This window comes from Mangifera indica, chromosome 7 (assembly GCF_011075055.1).
Source record: "Mangifera indica cultivar Alphonso chromosome 7, CATAS_Mindica_2.1, whole genome shotgun sequence".
Taxonomy (NCBI): Eukaryota; Viridiplantae; Streptophyta; class Magnoliopsida; order Sapindales; family Anacardiaceae; genus Mangifera; species Mangifera indica.
Genome location: NC_058143.1, coordinates 14,858,930 through 14,879,042, shown reverse-complemented (window position 1 = coordinate 14,879,042; position 20,113 = coordinate 14,858,930). Strand labels below are relative to the sequence as shown.

At 33.9% G+C, this 20,113-nt stretch overlaps 2 protein-coding genes across 5 annotated transcripts; one reads left to right on the top strand and one right to left on the bottom strand.

The window, feature by feature from the left end:
• Positions 1-798: 798 nt before the first annotated feature.
• Positions 799-11,302, bottom strand: LOC123221250 (putative lysine-specific demethylase JMJ16). 2 transcript variants are annotated; one of them, XM_044644041.1, is made up of 12 exons: positions 11,253-11,302; positions 8,948-9,262; positions 8,739-8,810; positions 8,402-8,479; positions 7,750-8,283; positions 7,369-7,593; positions 6,951-7,112; positions 5,574-5,942; positions 3,412-4,810; positions 3,208-3,311; positions 2,216-2,413; positions 799-1,450 (listed from the first exon to the last, which is right to left on the bottom strand). In XM_044644041.1, exons 2-12 carry the CDS (start codon positions 9,257-9,259, stop codon positions 1,145-1,147), a joined length of 3,759 nt encoding a protein of 1,252 aa, XP_044499976.1. In that variant the 5' UTR covers positions 9,260-9,262; positions 11,253-11,302; the 3' UTR covers positions 799-1,144. The 2 variants fall into 2 exon arrangements, with proteins under 2 accessions (XP_044499976.1, XP_044499975.1); XM_044644040.1 differs by lacking the exon at positions 11,253-11,302 and adding an exon at positions 10,640-11,124.
• Positions 11,303-15,443: 4,141 nt separating this feature from the next.
• Positions 15,444-18,579, top strand: LOC123220333 (pentatricopeptide repeat-containing protein At1g08610-like). 3 transcript variants are annotated; one of them, XM_044642520.1, is made up of 2 exons: positions 15,444-15,660; positions 16,333-18,579. In XM_044642520.1, exon 2 carries the CDS (start codon positions 16,725-16,727, stop codon positions 18,297-18,299), a length of 1,575 nt encoding a protein of 524 aa, XP_044498455.1. In that variant the 5' UTR covers positions 15,444-15,660; positions 16,333-16,724; the 3' UTR covers positions 18,300-18,579. The 3 variants fall into 3 exon arrangements, with proteins under 3 accessions (XP_044498455.1, XP_044498456.1, XP_044498458.1); XM_044642521.1 differs by having other exon boundaries at positions 15,444-15,684; XM_044642523.1 differs by lacking the exon at positions 15,444-15,660 and adding an exon at positions 15,886-16,233.
• Positions 18,580-20,113: the final 1,534 nt, after the last annotated feature.

Below are 20,113 nucleotides of genomic sequence, written 5' to 3'. Positions count from 1 at the left end.
GTAGTCGGAGATCTCCCATCGATCGATTGCAGCGGCCGTCGGTGGTGGCCGGAGAAGGAAGCAAACCCTAGGGGGTGAAATTAAACTTTTCAAACTTTGAGGATGGGTTAGTTATTACTTTTTAAAACCTGGAGGGGGGAAACGATAATATTTAAAAGTTTTAAGGTTTTAAATAGCAAATGACGATTTTGCCCCTGTCTCTAACTGAAAAATTGGACGGCAGTTTGGTCACGGGTGGGAAAACTGGATTTTCATCTGCCGTGGGTTCCAATTTGAGAATGCATCAAAACATGGGTGGGAAATAGTCCTTCTCCCTTTTATTAATTTGTTTAATTTTAATTATCATATTTTTTATTATTTATTGTCATTACATCAAGCCAACCTGTGGGCTATATCCCAAGGCCTCCATCACTATTCATAATTTTGTAGATCATAACCTTACATACCATATCAGAAAAAAAAAAAAAAAAGAATTTTAACTATTCCCAACTCTCTTGATATATCCACATAACATTAATTTATTGCAAGCCTTTTATGTATAACCGCGTGTATCATTAATGATAAATTAAATACTATCACCGCATTGCGCTCACATTAATAATGTTTAGGATTATTTATAAACACTGGTTATAAGACCATATTAATTATAGGTGATTGATGCAACATATTTATTTTCTCATATTTAATTTTAAAAAATAGTAAATGTGAAATCCTGCCCTGCCAAGAGAAATAATTTCATGGATGAAACAAACAGAAGTTAAGTGTGGCAACAAAAAGCCCAACTGACATAAACCAAAATGAGCCCAACATGAAACTATTTTGTACATTAGGCCGAATCATATTTAATTGTTTTTAACAAAAGGAAGATCCATAGGCTTTTTCAACTCGACTAAAGTTTTATACAGTGTCCCAAATAAGTAATTGTTAGAATAGGACAGGGTGGGGGGTAGCATCCACTGGCTGAAATTCCCAGAAATGGAATTCCATGAACTATTTTCTCTCTATTTTCTTTATCTACGAAGAACAAAAAGAATAAAGTGATGAATGAGAATAGTGGGTGCATGTGCTAGATGAATGCAAGAACTGGGGAATTTACAAAGTCAAAACTGCCATGGTATGTTTAGTTTTGATCCAAAATAATGAATCATCGGGGACGATTGTAAATCTCTTTTTTAAGAAGTTGAGTCAGCAAGAATCGATCACCTGCTGGTCTATTGTCCTTTAAAATGCTATGAAGTGAATGCAGTTCTCCAGGACTTGCTTTCTTAAAGAGGCCTCTAAGAATTGATTCAGCTCCAACCGGTGAATCCTGACTATTTTGATCCCCATACGCTGTATTTAAGTTACTGCCATTTTGAGAAGGTTGTTGAATCTGCATTTGAGCCCGGGAGAAGGGTCGGGAGTCCCAGTACTCCATAGAAACACAATTACGGTCCATTGCCTCTATGGCCTGTTAAAAGAAATGAAAATTGAACCAGGTATCATATTTAATGAACATGTCTATCATGAAGTAATAAACTAAGGAGCCATGAAATCATATGATACACTACTGCTTGAGCCATTGAAGGGCGAAGAAGATTGAGAGGAAGAGAAAACAAATGAAAGATACGAATTTTCAAGATATTCTATCTCACAGTGTTCGTAACAATGGAATAACAAAGAGAAAGAAAACAATGTAGAACATTTCGTAGAGAGTCTTAACTGACTCATGGCAGCAATAACTTTCAAGCTACTTGTTTGAAAACGGGGAAATCAACAGATCAATAAAGAAAACAAACCAACTTCCATTATCGGTTGATTTTCTGTTCAAAAGGTTGAAGACAATGTTATGTTTTCAGTAGGCTTCAACCATCTCTTGAACCTTGACTTCTTGCTTAAAATAAAGATGAAAAAGAACAAGAAAAAACATCACATGCACAACCATAAAACATGTATTGATAGACTCTATCACAAATAATAATACATTGCATTGAAGCACCTAATAATACTTAAAGTCTAATGATTCTTCTCATTATGTCAACCTTAGTCCAGCAGTTCAAATTAGAGGTCCTAAAATTAACCCTCGGAAGATTTTATTCAAACCCCACATCAACCAAGATACAACCTAAAGTACAGTTAAAAAAAGAATAGAAGAAGAAGACACATGCAAAAGGAATGCAATTCCCGGAAGTTCTTGCACAGATTATCTTGTCATCAGTCCTAATGGCTGATTTACCTGCACAATTGCTGGAGAAGAAAACCCAAACATTTCAAAGCCGTCAACACTCCCAGGAGGCTGTAAAGGAGGAAGGTTTGTCCTTCCCAATTTATGTTGCTTTGCTATCTCTTGATTTACTCTATCTCTAACCATTTCCCAGCATTTGGCAGCAGAAATATGAATGAATACCTCACTGGGACTTAGCTCCAAGGAAACCTGAAAATTAAATGAATATGTCATGCCAGCTTGATATAAACTCACTGATTTTCTGCAGTTTAGTGAAACTGAAAGAATGAAAAAAAAAAAAAAAACACCCATGATATTTATCCTCTAGATTACAATCTCTTAGGCTAACCAAAATATATTGTAGCCTTAGTTTAACAGAGCACATGACAACATAATTCAAATGACATGATGCTGAATTATTTGTGTGAAGGGAGTTGGAATGAAAGTTGATAATCAAACTAGATTGATTCTTCCTTGGGTGGTTATAATCATTTAGAGGATACTAATTTCAAAACTCGAGAAAAATGACATAAGTTTCATTTATATCAATAAACAGACACTTTCTCTCACTCAAAGGAAACTTTATTGATGTCTCTTAAAAAGTGTCCATTTATTGATAAAAAGTACATAGAAGAGTGTGCGATGATAAAGATATTTGTTTATTGATACAAATGAAACTTGTGTTTCCTTAAGATTTTAAAAATAAGTGTCCTTCAATTAATAATAACCCTTTCTTCTCCATACAAGCAAAAAGAGGCTACATAGTAGCTGTGTCAGCAAGCAAAATTTGACCTTGCTCAGTAATTGTTTAGCAGTTGGATACAGCAGCAATCATTCATTTAAATCTTCTATGAGTTTGTTTTATGAATATATCATCATCAGAAGTCGTATCAACACTGGAAAAATTACTTTCTCAAGAATTCTTGCAAGAGACTTGCAGAAGAGCAAAAGTAGAATGTGTACGGCAAAATAGCAGTTTTGGGTAAGGGGAAAAAACTAATTACCATAAAGAGCGGTCTGTCACGTCCTGCGTCAAGAATTTCTGAAACATAGTAACACATATTTGTTGGATCTAGAATACTTATGTACCTAACCCGGCTCCTAAATCCTGCACCAAGTAAAATAAATTCACGTAAGTATTTTTCTTCTTCTTGTAGTTGGCCATCTCTCTAAAATTAATTATCTCTATAAAGAAGCCATATGCTGACCTTTGGGAAATATTGCCCGGCTGTTACACCATAACTTTCCAGAAAGCACAATGCCATATTCCAGGGCCTCAACATTGCAGTTGATTCTCCGCACAACCTTTGCAATGCGAGGACCTTTCTGGTGGAATGATCTGTCTAAGTTGTTTTGAGAGCAAGATGGATTCCCTGTATTATTTCTCACATTGCTTGCTAAATTTGAGGTGGAAGGTGTTCCCAACTTTTCATGACTGTCCTCATAGTTAGAATTTCCATTTTCACATGGTGGAAGATGCTCAAGGTTACTCCCGACATTTGACACATTATGACAACTGGTCTCCCCACTAATTGTGGAATTTGAAAGAGTTCTACCAGATTCTTCATTTGTAAAGACTACAAGACAGGAAACTTCTGGTGGACTAGATTCCAACAATGTTCCACCATCTGGATGATGTTCAGCTTTCACTTGTACGGTATTAGATGGACAATTAATCCTTTGTACATCAGATACAGTACACAAATCCTTTTGACTCGTTAATATAGCACTAGTGACTGGGGCAAACAAGACTGGAACTTTATCATGACTACATGTGGTTGTTTTATCTTCAGAAGAAGCTGATTGCCCAGAATGTTCTACATCTTTTACAGAGCTTCCTGTAGATCTTTTTGAAACCGTCTCTTTTGGTTCGTCATCTTCGTCGTCACTAAGCAGTATAACAGTGTTATTTCCCAAAACTGAAGGCTTATTTAATAAAGATTTCTGGTCAGCTTGATCTGTATTATATGACATATTTTCTTGAGAGAACTGACAAACAGGTTGTCTTGGACTGGAAGCCAAATGAATAGATTCTTCAGTCCTCAACTTCAAGTTAGAATTTTTTATTTCAATTACATGAGAAGATTTGTCAGATGTAGATGATATTTTCATGTCTTTCAAGGGCAACATAGCTTCTGATGGATTATTATTTTGTTGAGATGACATTAATCCAAAGATCCTGGCTTCTGTAGGCTGAGATTTCACATCTTTAAGTACCTTGCCATAAATGGAATGAGATAAATTATCAACTTGCACATTGTCTCTGGAGATATATGAACTCAGGGCCAGTCCAAGATCTAGTCTTGCCCATCTGTAAACTGCACTTAATTTCCCTTCCAATGCTTCAACAAGGATGTTCAATTCCCTGATGTCATAACGAAAGAGGAAAAATTTGGCACTCCAAGCACATGAGCAGAAATTCTTTGCATGATTCAAACAGGCATACTTATCTGAGGAACAATGACAACCCACCGCAGACAAGTGCAAGTCAAAAAGGCATACAACACATTCCCTCTCACTAGTGGCATCAAAATTACTGTCCATTTTCATTGCTAGTGAAGAACTGCAAAAATATTCCCTCCTCACACGCTCCATTTCTACACGAGTCTAAACAGCAGAAATGAACAAAATCAGAAGAGTAAAGTTATAATTACATGTGCATATTTGTCTGCAACGTGTATACTTTGGGAAGTTACAGGTTTAGTAAGTCCAGAATTAATGTTTCAGGTTTTCGTGTGAAATTCACAAAAACAATTCCATAAATTAAACTAATATGTAAAACAGAGACGCCACTTTGACCTAACAGAGCTGAAATAAAGCCGCCGAATAACCAAAAAATATCTAGATTTTCATGCACCACTTAATTAATGTGCTGTTATGCATTTACGGTTATATATATACAGATGAGTAGTGCCACTGTATCCCAAGTCTATTCCCAAAGCTTCCATCTAAAAGATGATTCTTCCTATGGGCACTGACTTGTAAAATATAAGGTAATACTACCTAGGAAGACACATCACTTAGGATAACAAATGTGGGATAGTACTAAGGATGCATAGCAGTACTCACAATTAAATTAATGTAGCATGCATACTTATAAAAAGTAGACCTGTTAGGAGCTCAAAACCTAGGCCAGAAGCTCTATATTAAAAAATCTTTAAAATGCAAGATCCACAATTTTCCTAGTAGTAATTCTGAGTTTGCTTTTACTCTAGATATCCTGCTTGGAGTTAATTTTATCATTGGTGTCCTGGCTTTAAAAAATTCCAAATTTCTGCTTGATTTTTGTCACAAGTACTATTTCAACTACAATATATCTGCCATATAAAATAAGTCCAATCAAGAAGAGAATAAAAAAGGCAAATTTGACCTTAAGTGCTGTTGCCAAGATTCCATCCCTTCCACACAAATCTTTCCATCTTAAGTTATCCAAATTATTCTTCTTCAGTAAATTAAGCTCCCAATGAGCTCTAACAGCTTCCCTTGCAGCCCCAAGCAAAAGTTTATCATGGGAGATGGAAGTTTTACGCCCCTGCTGGCGGTATAGCTCTATAGCAATCTGCCCATGGGGCAACCAGTCAACAGGAGCTACATTCACTGCCTCTGCACAGTTGAAGCCACAATTGAATCCTGAATGATACGCTCGAGGGAAGGTCAGAACAAATTCTCCAGCATTCTGAACACAGCGATAGACAGGTACACCTTCAGATTTCAGTATGGAGGGGGAAAGCTGTGTAACCTGCATGAAAGAACAAGTTCACGCTGACATAAAATATAGCATCATGTATATGACAAGATAAATGATTAGGAAGCATAAAAAGTTTATAAGTTTATTTCTCAAATAGAGAATTCTCACTTGATGATTAAAAATTGGCTTGCAGTTTTTGGAGGCCATAATGAAAATCCTACTTCAGTTGGTTTGATTTACAGTCCATTTTTATTATTTCAATCAGTACAGATGATGTCTAAAGCAGAAGTTCTTGTAAGATTCAAATTATTGTAGGACTGCGACCCCAGGAAAGGTTAATACTATGATTCTGATCAGAGGAATAGATCACAAGTTTGTTTATCACCTAATTGGTGTTAATGTGTTAAAGGGAGGCGGAGATCATTCAGCATTTATTTCTTATCCATCCCTGAAAAATATGGTCTAAACTTTTTAAGGCAGTGAAACCTTTCTGGTTCAGCTCCCAGTATCTCAGTGTTGATTCAGAAACATTATACCTTTGGTAGGATTGTAAGGCAAAGGTTTTATGGAGTGGTATGTTGAAAGCAATGTTTTAACTTACATCGCAAGCAAGGAAATCAGAGATTTTTCAGGTACACTTTGAGGGAGACCTCATTTTCTAACAGACTATAAGTAAGCACAGAGAAAAGCAAAAAGCAACAAGATAGACTAAAATGCACCAAATATAAGAGAAAAGAGAGAGGAACAAAATCATAAATCATAAAGAACTATAGCTAAGAACGACAATGTTATTAGCATTTCCTGAACAACAAGAGAGACCAATTCCAAATTGAGTCTGCAACATGTACAGCCATTCATTTTAAAATTAGCAGGATTTAGCTTTCTATCCCCAAGAACTAAAATAAATATAGTAAAACCCGATTTATGCCTTCCCAATCACTAAACAAACATAAATGTTACAGAATGTTGTGCATGCAAGCATGCGTATATCATGCTTCTAAAAAATTAAATTCATTATTAGACTAGATAACACCAAAAAACACATGAATATCTACTTACTAGCTTATGAAGCAGGTCAGGCTGTTCTTCAAAAAGATCAGACAAATGCTTTCTCATAGCCTTTTCCAATTTAAGGGCATTGTTTCCCGGAACACCATACCACATTTTTGGAGCACCCCAATGCATGTAATTTAGAGAGTACAAGTGATGATCTTCGACATGCTGTTCTCGCACATGTAAAACAAAACGTATAAATAAGCAACATCAAAATCTAGAACAGATTAACAAAACTATGGCTTCAGATTTAAACAAGCTCAAATTTTGATTCAAACAAATAAATAAGTTAATTCATTAGGTAAATTTATTTTGGATGCAGTAATCTGACTGAAAGTTGGAATTTGTCATGTTAAAATACAATGTTTACAAAAGAAAAACCAAAATTCATTGTATCCAATGAAAAAATGTTATGCGTTCTTACCCAACAAAAGGAAGAAAAACACATCCCTATATACAACCATGGTACAAGAACACCAGATATATCACCGCTTTCATAAGTGAGGACAGATCCAGGTAGCCGTGGAAAGTTATTCAAGTTCCAGCCTGATTTTATGTACCGCTCATCTGAAGCAGAACCAACTTGAATAGGCATTTTAGGAAAACCACTACCAAAAACCCCAGTTTCCAAATCAGCCCCATATAGGACCTGCACAGCGAACCAGCATACAATTAAGGGCTCAGTTTCACAACCTCTTTTGAGAAAATAGGAAGAGATATCTGATAAGCAAAACAAAGAGCTAGCAAAGAAGCAAATCAACTAATACTTATAAACCAGAAAACTGTGACAACTCACATGTCATACCTCTATTTCTTCAGTTGCTTTCTCAACTATCCGCCAATATTCCCCCTCAATATTGTCCATGGATGGTTCCCAGTTCTCTTGAAGCATGGCTGCATTAACTCCCATATTTTGAATATCATTCCCATTCCTCCTAAAGTATCGAGCCTTGAAAAAATCTGCATATTTCTGAAATTTATTCAGAGTAAACTCTGGGCCAGGTTCAAACCCAAATCTCTCATCCTCAAAATATCCGCCATAGCCAGTTCCAGGGACATTGCTGCAATCAGTTCCACAGTCCACAGCCATTTTTGTGCATCTGCGTCTTTTTCTCCTATTATGGTTTTGTTGGAACTTTGATATCTTTCTCATTGAATGCCGATTCTGAAGTTTGTCAACCCTTTGCACACGGGTTGCAAATGTAGAACTCTCCCATTTATGCTTTTCTTTAAGTGGACAAGGAGGTTGCCAAGAGGACGGGGGAACAATCCGGCATATTCCATATGGTTCAGCTTTTGGACGAATGGTAGCTATATATTTCAAAGTATCTTCAAATTCCTGAAAAAGGATAAAACAGTTCAGTTATCTAAATTCTGATGCCAGATTTTACAAGCAGTAGATAGAAAACCAGTTTTTGTTTTCACATAATTCAAGTGCTGAGAACAATTATAGAGACCTCTGCAGTAGGATAGAATACAGGAGCATCTTCAAGGACAGGCTTGCAAGCATCTTCTGGACGCCAACTTGCAGTAACCTGTTCCATCCATAAATCAATTACAGACTATAAAAGAATTATGACAAGAAGCGGGAAGGAATATATCAAAAGCAAAGTCCAGGCTACAGAGCTTCAGCTAGTCTTATGATCACCAGCCAAACAGCAAATGTCAAATACTTTATAGTAATTCAGCAGTAATTGCCTCTATTAATACGATGCGATGATAATAAGATAGGAAAGAATAAAAGGGGATCTTAGTGATGTAAAAGAATGTGGTACAGAAGTTTCAAAAGATAACCTTCTGGCAATCACTACAATCTGGACATCCACGGATAACCCCCTTAGGAAGACAAGGTTTTACAGTAAAATTCTGCATTAACAAACAGAAAATATGTCACTATCAAGACATGCAGAACTCCAGAAATAATATTATAGGTTATATTGTTAAATTCAGGCAAAGAAAATTAGAAAGCAGAACTTTAAGAGGAAAAATTCAAATAGCATTACTTGACCAAGCTTCCTGGAATCAGATTCATCCTCTGAACTATGATCAAACTGCCCATAGTTTATCCATGGTCTACGCCGAAGGGGCCTCATCTTCGCACCATCAGAATCACCACCATCAGTTTCTAACTGAACTTGCTGTGATTCAGAGGCACTTACAGAAGCTGAGCAACTGCTTTTCATGTCATTATCATGTTTCTCAACATCTTGTACCCGTTTTAGGGGGAACGATGCACATGACTCAAAGCCTGGTGGAACTGATGGAACTTCATCATTCTCTTCTTTGACGCAAACTCTCACAAGTTCTGTCCCCATTTACTGCATGACAAAGACAATAGGCCATATGTCCATAAATCATAATTGAAAGGTTAAAGTGAGCAATTTAAGTTAAAATTCCAATACATAGGATAACGGCCGATCTTAGGGCTTATAACCTGGCAGTAAAACAAAGTTAGTGTACAACTCCATGGTAGCTAGTGCAAAAAGTAGTATCTTCAAAAAATGGCCAATAAAAAACTTATAATAGATGATTATAGTTAAAATTTGTGATCTAGTTCATAATCTATACTACATGCTACATTATCATATTCTACTGCACAGAATTGGTGTTCTATAGGAAACCATAATTTGGTAAAAAAGAAAAGCATGATTGCAAAGGGTGTAAAAAAAGTACGTGCTTTGCTCTAACTGATAAGCAAATATATTATTAACAAACTGAAACTTGGCTCTATCCTAGAGCAAAAGGAGGGAGAAGGAGGGGGGAAGAGAGAGCATAGAATTACTTTCATAATCAATTTCATGATGCGGACTGATACCTATTCCAGAATTCCCTCCCTCCCCACCCAGAGGTTTGTGTTTTACCCTCTGTTAAACAAAACACTTACAAATCCCTTACAACTATAAAATCTGGAGTAAAGCAGCAACTTCAAGAAAAGTTTCAAGAGAAAGAAGATCCTAATTACTCAAAGGTCTCTCCATCCAAAATACCAATAGCATGTAAACCTGATTATAACCTTTAAAATACTTCAGCATCTTCTGCTTAAAAGGGACATTAGCATGCTAATATCTACTTAGCCTAGAGATCACTTCAACCATCACCAATAATAGTGAAGAGCTCCATGCTCAGTCATCACAATAAAATCTCACAGATATCTTTTTTTACTCCTTTTCAGCTTTACTACAGAAAATCATCACATAAACCATCAAAAGCAAAGTAATGTATTCAGTGTTAATGAATCAAAATTTGAATTAGCATCCCAATTTAAAGGACAGATTCACTATTCACCTATCTTCTGGGAATATCTATTTACTTCAATTTTGTCTTCTTAAATAAAGATTTGAATGAAGATCCAAGATGATTTTGCAGCTGAATCCAGATTCACAAAACAAATCTTGCTGGTGATCTCAAAAATCCAACTAAAATCTTCCATTAGAAGACCTCAAGCATAATTAATTTGATCCAAAACCCTAACAATTTTTTTCATAAAACTCGAGTCAATTTCATCATCACCTACATGCACACACAGACACCACAGTTTATCCACAATTAAATCAAGATCAGCCAATCTAACTATAATAATTAATTTAAAAATCCTAAAATTACGAATTCATCACTGAATGCCCACTGCAATCAGGTAAAATTACATAAAAGGACAAAATCAACAAGAAATCAAAAGAATAAAGCTTTGGGCTTACAAGGTCCTGATCCAAGAGTCTGCAATTTTCAGTTTACTCAATCCAGCTCAAACTCCTTTAATACACCCGAATTAGAATAAATTACCAAATTTAGGAAATTCAGAAAATTAAACAAAAAAAAATTAAACCTCAAACCCTTATCCCAAAAACCAAGAAAAAAATCTAAAGTAATAATCAATCAGATTATTATCAGATTTCAGATCTAACCCTAACCCTAAACCAAACCCAGATGGTCTGAACAGTTACAGGAAAAAGTATGGCTTCAAGGGGGTACCAAGTACCCCACAAATCCAGATATGACAAATTAGATCAACTTTCTAAATTAGTCAAAAAAAAAAAACCCTAGAAATCTAGAACAAAATTTGGGTATTCAGAATCACAAATATAAATCACAAGGAACTTGAATAAGGGCAAATCTGGAAGAAACATTATTGGGTCATTGCAATCAACAGAGTTTGTAGCAAACAAAAAAAAGACCTCAAGCCCTTAGTCCCTAGAACACAAATAAAAATAAACAAATTAAAAGCAATTTTGTAACTTACTGTGTTTCTTATGTTTTTCTTTTACTTTTTAATTTTTTTTTTTTAGAGTTAGAATAAAAATAAATAGTTACCTTGTATTAAATGGCCTTAATTATGTTTGCAGATGAAGCACTGAAAATCATATGTTAGAAGATAATATTTTGAGGGGCAATTTGGGGATAAAAATAAATGCGCAACACATGTAGAGTAAAATATTTACAGAGATTTCTTAAAGAAAAGGAAAAAAAAAAAGTTAAAAGTTTGGAGGAAGAGAAATTGAAAAAAACGTGAGAAATAGGGGAGATAAAAGGGGAGGACAGCGGACACTTACGCGGTTAGAGGGAGAGGGGTTGCGTGGCGATTTTGTTTTGTCTTGTTTTGTTTTGTTTGGTAATTGAAAACGCTTTGTTGCTTGAAGCGAAGGCAGGAGCGTGACGTGGAGAAATTATAATTTCTATAAAAGTGGCAAATTAATGATAATAATATTATTATATATTATTTACAGGAGCGGGTCCCATGGATTTGCCCTTTCTTGTATTTGTTTGGTCATAAGGTGGGTGGGTGGATGGATGGATGAGTCATGCATGCGTGTTCCTTGTCAGGTGTCTTTGTTTTGTTTTTTTTTTTAAAATACAATTATGTTTACAATTAATTATATATTATTATATAATTAAATATTATTTTTATTTTCAACTTTAAGTTCAAAAGACTTATCCTACGTAAGTTTTGATATATTTTTAAAATCACACTTATAAAATTTAAAAAAAAAATTTTATTATAGGCTAATTGTCATTAAAATTTTATGTTATAAGTAAAGATAAAATTGTTATTTTATTAATAATATTAAAAAATATAAAATACATTATATTTTTCTTTTAAATTTTAAAAACTAACAACTTCACTTCTACATAAAATTTTTTAATTTTAAAAAGTCACAATTATCCCTCTAACCCTAACGTTTTTTCCTTCACCCCTTTGACCACCATCTTCGATGTCGAAGACCTCCCCTCTTTACCTTAAAACATTGGTTGGTGTACGACAAAACACAAAGACCTCCCTTCTCTAGATCTTTTTGTCTCTGACAAATAGACCAATCTCTTCATCGAGAAGGAAAAGATTTGGAGAGAGAAGGTGTTGAATAACATTTTGGGGTGGAGGGGGAAGTCATCGGCCTCGAAGATGGTGGTCGGAAGAGAGAAAAAAAAACCCTAAGTTTGGGGGAGAGGGAAATGTGATTTTTCAAAATTAAAAAACTTTAAGTATGAGTAAAATTGTTAATTTTTAAAATATAGGAGGAAAATGTAATGAATTTTAATTTTTTAATATTATTAGTAAAATAACGATTTTACCTCAATTTCTAACAAAAAAATTTAACCCTAGTTGGCTTATGGGTAGGACTTAGAGTTTTTCAAATCTCATATGTGTGACTTTAAGAACTTATCAAAACTTCGGTAGGAAATAGTCCTTTGGCCTAATTTTAAACTATTCAATCACAAAATAATATATTATTAGTTATGCATAAAGTTGTGCATATAATATTACTCTTTTTTTATTGTGTTTTGACAAAACATATGTATTTAATTTTGAATATATAACTAAGTATTTAGATAATGTATTATTATATAATTGAGTGACTTTAATTTAATAATAAAATAATATTCAATCATATGTATTTGATTTCAAGTATTTAATTGAGTATTCATATAATATATCATTTATATAATTGAATGATTTTAAATTAATGATAAAATAACATTTTATCATATAATGACATATAATATATGTATCTAATTAAGTATTCAAAATTATGTGTATATACCATTGCTCTTTTCTAATATAATATAATTATTTATATCTAGTTTTGGTATCTAATTGGGTATCCAGAACAATACTATGTGTACACACTTTTAATTACACATTTAGCCAAATCACTTATTCCCATCCAAAGTTTAGTCCATTAAAAAAATCCCGCCCCATAAGTTTTAAAGATCTAAAATATTACCTGCCATCCAATTTTTTTAATGTCTTTTATTAATTTAGGGTTTTAATTTAATGATTTACCTTTTTAAATAATAATCAAAATACTTTAATTAATAAATATAATTTAAATTATTAATTTAGATTGTTTAATTGTATACTTGAATGTAAATTACTGAATTGAATTGCCCTTTTTTTATAGTATAATGACAAAATTACTTCTTACATTAAAATTAAAATGAAAATTTAAACAACCTAATTAACATTAATTTTCCAATGTGAGTTCTCAATTTACCATATTAAGGGTTAAATATGTGAACTTAATTCCATTACACCAATTTGCCAAATATTTTTAGGGCTAAACCCATTTCAATATGCATAATTCCAGTTTAAACCTTTAAAATTGAGAACCAAAATGAATTCATTATAGATATTGAACATTGTCCTGGTGACTGAACAAATATTGCATACCGAATCTGGTAAATTTCCAGCTTCAATTTGCAAAATTATGTCAACCTGTTCTCAAAATGGATTGCATTGCCTTAGAAATGTGAACTCATTATTTAGATCCAAAATGGATTTTAACTTAACTACTTACAGAATACCCTCGATATGGAAATGTAATCTCCAAAATGTATACAAATCTCGATTTGATCAAACCTTGGCCACGACTTAGCTTCCCCGAGTTAGCGGGGCCACCTTTCCACTGTTTAAATATCGGCCAAAAGACTTATTTTCACTTAAGGTTTAGTGTAAATACAAACTTTTATCTATAAGATTTTAAAAGTTTAAATATTTATCTGTCATATAATTTTTATTAGAGTTAAAGGTAAAACTATTATTTTATAAGTAACATTGAAAAAACATGATTTTATTTCATTTCTCTTTTCCTTATGTTTTAAAACTGAGAATTTAATTAACCTTAACTTTAAAAAGTAACTTACCCTTATGTCTTGAGGGTTTTTTTCTCTTCAGTGACGATGAAGCCTTGACTAATGACAAGTCAAAGATGAAAAAGCCCCAACCATCTTCTCCAGATTTGTCACGTTTTTCATTGAATAGACTCCAAATGAAGCTTTTGTTGTGCAATTTGTCTTTTTTTTTTAAAACCAAATTAATGAAAAAAATGGATTCTCTTTGTCTGGAGTCGATTCGACAAAGACTCTTCGTCTTCAATTATCGAGCTTTGTCATCGGACATCATCAAAAGTGGTAGAGGGATAAGGAAGAAAATGGAGGAGCTGGTAGCTGCCATCGTTGTTGGAGAGAAGAAAACTCTAGTGGGTGGGGGGGGGGGGGGGAGAGTCACTTTTCAAAATTGAGATTATGGTGAAATGTAAGTTTTCAAAACTTGTAGAGAAAATGAAATAAAATTATATATTTTTTAATATTACTAGTAAAATGATGATTTTACTCTTACATGTAATAAAAAATTCTAATAAAAGTTAAATGATGGGTGTATATTTAGGTTTTTGAAATCTCACAATAAAAGTTTGTAATTGCATTAAACCTTGGGTGGGAATAAGTCTCTTGGGCTTTAATATATGCTTCCATCTTTATCATTAAACTACTTTGTTTTCTACTTGGACAAAACAAAATACAGATTTTAATTAATTAGGATTTAATTCTACCATATTCATCAATCACTTAGAACATTTGATAAGTTATTTCTCAACAATTAGAATTTTACCTCCCTCAAACAACCGTTCCTGCTTGGACACAATGTAAACCCAGCCATTAAACGAGTGCAAGAATGTGAGTCATCACAAAATGAAGGGCTCCATTATCATTGTTAGGCTGAGTTACAATGTCCCACCCAAACTTCGTTCTAAAATCCTTTTTCCCTTTAAATTTGGAAATTCATATTTCCATGCCTTTTAAATGTTTTATTAAAATGATAAAAATGTCTTATATTTTTGTTACAGCTATATAACAATTTTATTTCTAAAAATTTATACATTTTTTTAAACCATTTTTGTATTTTACTTTTAAAGGATTGTTTAAATGATAAAAAAAATTATATATATAAGAAAATTTAAATTTAAATTTTTTTTAACGATATTTCCAGATCAAAGAAAAGAAACAGGATAGAAGACTTTGTTTTTCTTTTTATTTTCTCTTTTTTGATTTTTATAACACTTGTAAAGTTAAATGTTTGACTATTTTGCCCTTTTATTGTATTCTAATTTTGGGTGAATTGTATTATTTATACCAATGTAGGAGTGCGCAATATTTTGGAACCAAATCTTGGGTGGACAAAGTAATTCACCCTTAGAAGTACCCTAGTTTTATCCAGAACTGCCAAACTGGGCTTTCTTCTAAACTTTGACCTAGTAATTTCATTCAGTTCAAGACATTTTCCTCCAGGGTTTAGGGTTTTAGCTTGTTCTTCTGTCTATACAATTCTCTGTATCTTTTTTACTCCTAGCTGTGATTTAAACATTTGTATATTCTCCGCCAAATCAGTGAGCTTTGGAAATGGTGTTCTAGGATTTGATGTTGCAGAAAGAAATGCTTTGTCAATGTATGTCTGTTGGATTTTATTCAGGTTGAATACTAAATAGATAAGTTTCTGTTTTCAATTGCTATGACATTGTTACTTTTTGGGAGTAAATTATAGCTAATAAAGAAAATAATTTGTATATTTTCCTGCATAAAGATGGAATGCAGTTGTTTGAGTAGTTTGCATATTTTGAAAAACAAGGTGATGAAAGGTTGTCTTTTAGTCAGTTTGAGGATTAATTTGTATTATATCACAGCGATATGTAAACTTGGTTTTGGTTTTATTTTTTCTGGTTTTAGACGTGTTATAACCTGTAGGATTAAATGATACATATTTGTAGGGCAATCAATTACGTATGATTTTGGTGAGGTGGGTTTTGGGATATGTTGGGATTTCTGAGGATTGAGCTTCGACTTCCAGAGATTCTCTTATTTGCTGTCTGTTGCTCTCATTTTTATTATTACTTTTTGTAAATTTGAAGGGCGCTTTCGACTGAAATGGAAATATGAAATTGGTTGTTGTTAAGAGCTTAGTGATTGTATTTCTACTTTAATCAGATTTTCCTTGATTAACCATCTGCAAGTTGTTACATAGGTAGTTTGGCTAAATGTTTCTGGTCCATGTTTATTTTTATTGTTTTGAGAAACTCATAGGGAAATTTCTTGGCTAATTTTTATATCTGAACTTTGACAGGTAGATTACTCATCTCATTCATAAGGGTAGACGAAGCTGAAAATGATCACTGGATGATCTTCAATATAGGTGGAAACTAGGAAATAAGAACATAAACACATTGTTTTTATTTTTTATTATAAACTGGTTTTAGCTGCAATAATTTTTGTGTTACTAAACATGTTCAGTTACTGCTTAGTATTTTGAAAGAATTTGTTTGTCAAGTTGTTTATCAAGTGGGCATTGGAGATGGACTATGCAGTTATTTCACCGAATTCTAGAACTGAGGTTCATTGTTTGCTTACTTTGAAACAAGTTGACCGAAACGTGGAATTCGTCACTTTTCAATCAAGTTTAATCACAAAACTCGATCTTGTTCTTTTTGGAAAGGAAATCTTGTTGTGGGAAGAAACATGTTCTGTGTTAAGTGCCAAGGACTGCCTGGAAGTGTTTATGTTGACAGAGTTAATGAAGTTTACCAAGATGAATGGAGCTCAGACAGTGATTTATTGGGTGGCAATACAAATTTCGAAGGGAAGATGATTACAAGAAAGCCTCAAAATTCTTCATTACCATCTTTAGATGGGCCCTTTGTTGAAAATGATGAAGAAACCAACAATAAAGTTCTTCACAATTTATGCATCAGTGGGAAGTTAACCCAGGCAACAAGGTTGATTGATATAATGGCACGTCGTAGTCAAATTCCTGACTTTCCTTCTTGCATAAATTTAATTCGTGGTCTTGTTAAAGTTGATCTGATAGATAAAGCTTCCAAGGTCCTTGAAATCATGGTAATGTCTGGTGGGATTCCAGATTCTATTACATACAACATGATGATTGGTGGTCTCTGTAGGAGAGGACATATAAGATCTGCCATTAGTCTCCTAGACAAAATGAGCGTGAGTGGCTGTGCACCGGATGTGATTAGTTATAACACGATACTTCGCAGCATGTTTGATAATGGAAAATTTGAGCAGGCTATTGGGTTTTGGAAAGAGCAGCTGAGAAAGGGGTGTCCTCCCTATTTGATTACCTATACTGTTCTCATTGAGTTAGTCTGCAGGCACTGTGGAACTGTACGTGCTATGGAAGTATTGGAAGATATGACTACTGAGGGTTGTTACCCTGATATTGTTACGTACAATTCACTTGTTAATTTCACTTGTAGACAAGGGAGATATGGGGATACAGCTGTGGTCATTTACAATATATTTTCTCATGGATTGGAGCCAAATACTGTAACTTACAATACACTCCTCCATTCTCTCAGTAGCCGTAGGTGTTGGGATGCGGTAGATAAGATTCTTGCAATCATGAATGAAACCTCTCATCATCCAACAGTGATCACTTTTAACATTTTGATCAATGGTTTGTGTAAATATGGGCTTTTGGATCGAGCAATCAACTTTTATAATCAAATGGTTTCCCAGAATTGTTTGCCTGATATTGTAACTTATAATACGCTCCTAGGTGCTCTTTGTAAAGAGGGAATGGTGGATGAAGCTCTTCAGTTACTTCACTTGTTGAATGGCAGTTATTGTTCTCCTTGTTTGATCACCTACAATACTGTGATTAATGGATTGGCTCAAAAGGGTTCCATGGAGAAGGCAATGGGATTATATCGTCAAATGCCGCAGAATGGGATCATTCCTGATGATATTACTCATCGCTCTTTGATTTGGGGGTTTTTCCGGGCAGATCTGATTGAGGAAGCAGTAGAGATACTGAGAGAAATGGGTAAAAGAGGCCATAGGATCAGAAATAGTGCTTACAAGAGAATTGTCCGTGGATTATGTAGAAGTAAGAAGCTGGATATGGCAATACAAGTTCTAGAATTAATGATCTCCCTTCAATCTAAGCCAGACGAAGCAACTTATTCCACAATACTTAAAAGTGTAGCCGACGCGGGAATGGCAGAAGAGGCTAGCAAGTTGCGTGAAAAGTTGATAGAGTGGAAGGTTTTTAAAGAAGGTACCAGATTGAATTGAAGAAGCGTTTAAGCAAACTTCAGTGTTATCATATGTTTTCTGGAATCTTGACATCAGTATTTTGCTGAAAGGATTTACAAAATATACATGCTCATTATGTGTTTTCCCCATCTTTATTCACCCATTTGCAATTGCAATTGTTTCATCTGCAGAAACAGCCATAGTATAGTCAATTCTTTTACCAGGAAGATGATGTTAGCTTCTCTGAATTTGTACCACATAAGGATGTACATTCCATTTAAATGACTTTGAGCGGTGTCAATGGGGTATTTTAACTCAATGTTGTATACTGTCATTCTGAGCTAAATTTATTAATGGCAAGGGAATTACTTCAGATTCATTGTCATTTCACAGAAGAAATTCACCAAGAAATAAAGAAAGAAATTGAGATAAACAGATGCAAGGACAATGGGATCAGTATTTTGCTCAATTATTGTTGGCTAATTTGTGTCTATAGAAAAAAGGATCCATGGAAACCAGCAAGAAAAATATGTGAATTTTTTTGCACTGCATGTTCTCATTGTCTGCAACAAATGCACCTGTATGCAAGCGAATTGTAAATCATTAAAGACACAATTCTGTTATAGATTGTACCAAATGGGGCTTGTTTGATACACAGTACTATAGAAATCTCCAGTCATTTGTCATATCATTTTTTTCTCTCTCTATGTTTTCTAGCAACAATTCAATTAGCATTCAGTCATGCAATTCTCATTGTCATTTAGAGTTTCGACACTGAACAGGTTTTTGGATTATAAAATATTTTGTTACAAGTCATCTCCCATATAATTTCTGCAGGTAAAAGAGTAAAAATACTGATCAGGTATAATCAAATTATCAGAGTCAATGGAACTTGAAATTAGTATGAATATGTGAAATTGGTTAAGTAAGAAATGAAAAAACAATCAGTTACTCAAAAGTTCTGCTCAGTTGGCCATTCTTGTACATGCTTCATAAGAAATTATATCAAAAACAAAATCGGAAGCCTAATACTCACGCATTCTCTTTTGAGTAACTCTGACTTGGATATGGATTACTATCAAAACATACTATCATGTAAAATATTGCTACCAATGATCTTTTCCTTCACTACTATCAAAACTCAAAGACTACAGGATGAAGTTTGTCCATGGATAACAAATCAACCTCTATTCTATTCTATCTTCAAAATCAAACCTATGGACCCTCATAACATATATGACCAAAATGAACCCTCAATAAGGAATAAATTACAGTGGCCATTGAATGATTGGAAATCTCTTCTGATTGAGAAAACCATACTTACCTCTTCTGTTGATATTTTTTTAGTCAGAATCTTCTTTGCCTTGAAAGTTGAAACATAAGTGATGAGAATCAACAGAAGAGTTATCAAACAAGACAGAGTAGTAATACATTTAGGGCAGTCAATTCCAAAGATTTGTGGAGAAGATTGATCAACAGAAGCAAGTTCTTGGAATCTAATTAAGTGATTTCATTGTATACATCAAGTAAAGGAAAGGTTTTGTTCAAACGTTTGAAATAATCTTCAGATATAGCATCCATGGTAAAAAGGGAATTGGCCAACTCCATAGCTTCAGCTCGCCATCCAGCAAAACCAATCCCTTCAATTAACAATACATAAGTGGTTTCATTTGGCTTGCATCCCTTCTCAACCATTGCTGCTAATACTTCAATGGCATTCATTGATTTACGTGCCTTGCAAAATCCAAGAAGGACAATATTATAAGTAATAACCGATGGTTGGAATCTAGTGCTTCTTCCATGTCCACAACAACCAACAGCTTCATACACCAATCCTTCTCTGCACAAACATG

What these genes read in the sequence shown, in the direction of transcription:
- LOC123221250 (XM_044644041.1), bottom strand. Translation starts at nt 9,259, where the DNA reads ATGGGGACAGAACTTGTGAGAGTTTGCGTCAAAGAAGAGAATGATGAA. An exon ending in TATTCTATCCTACTGCAGAG is followed by an intron (nt 8,284 to 8,401) that starts GTCTCTATAATT and finishes ATCCTTTTTCAG; the next exon opens with GAATTTGAAGATACTTTGAA. An exon ending in AAGCAACTGAAGAAATAGAG is followed by an intron (nt 7,594 to 7,749) that starts GTATGACATGTG and finishes TTCGCTGTGCAG; the next exon opens with GTCCTATATGGGGCTGATTT.
- LOC123220333 (XM_044642520.1), top strand. Translation starts at nt 16,725, where the DNA reads ATGTTCTGTGTTAAGTGCCAAGGACTGCCTGGAAGTGTTTATGTTGAC.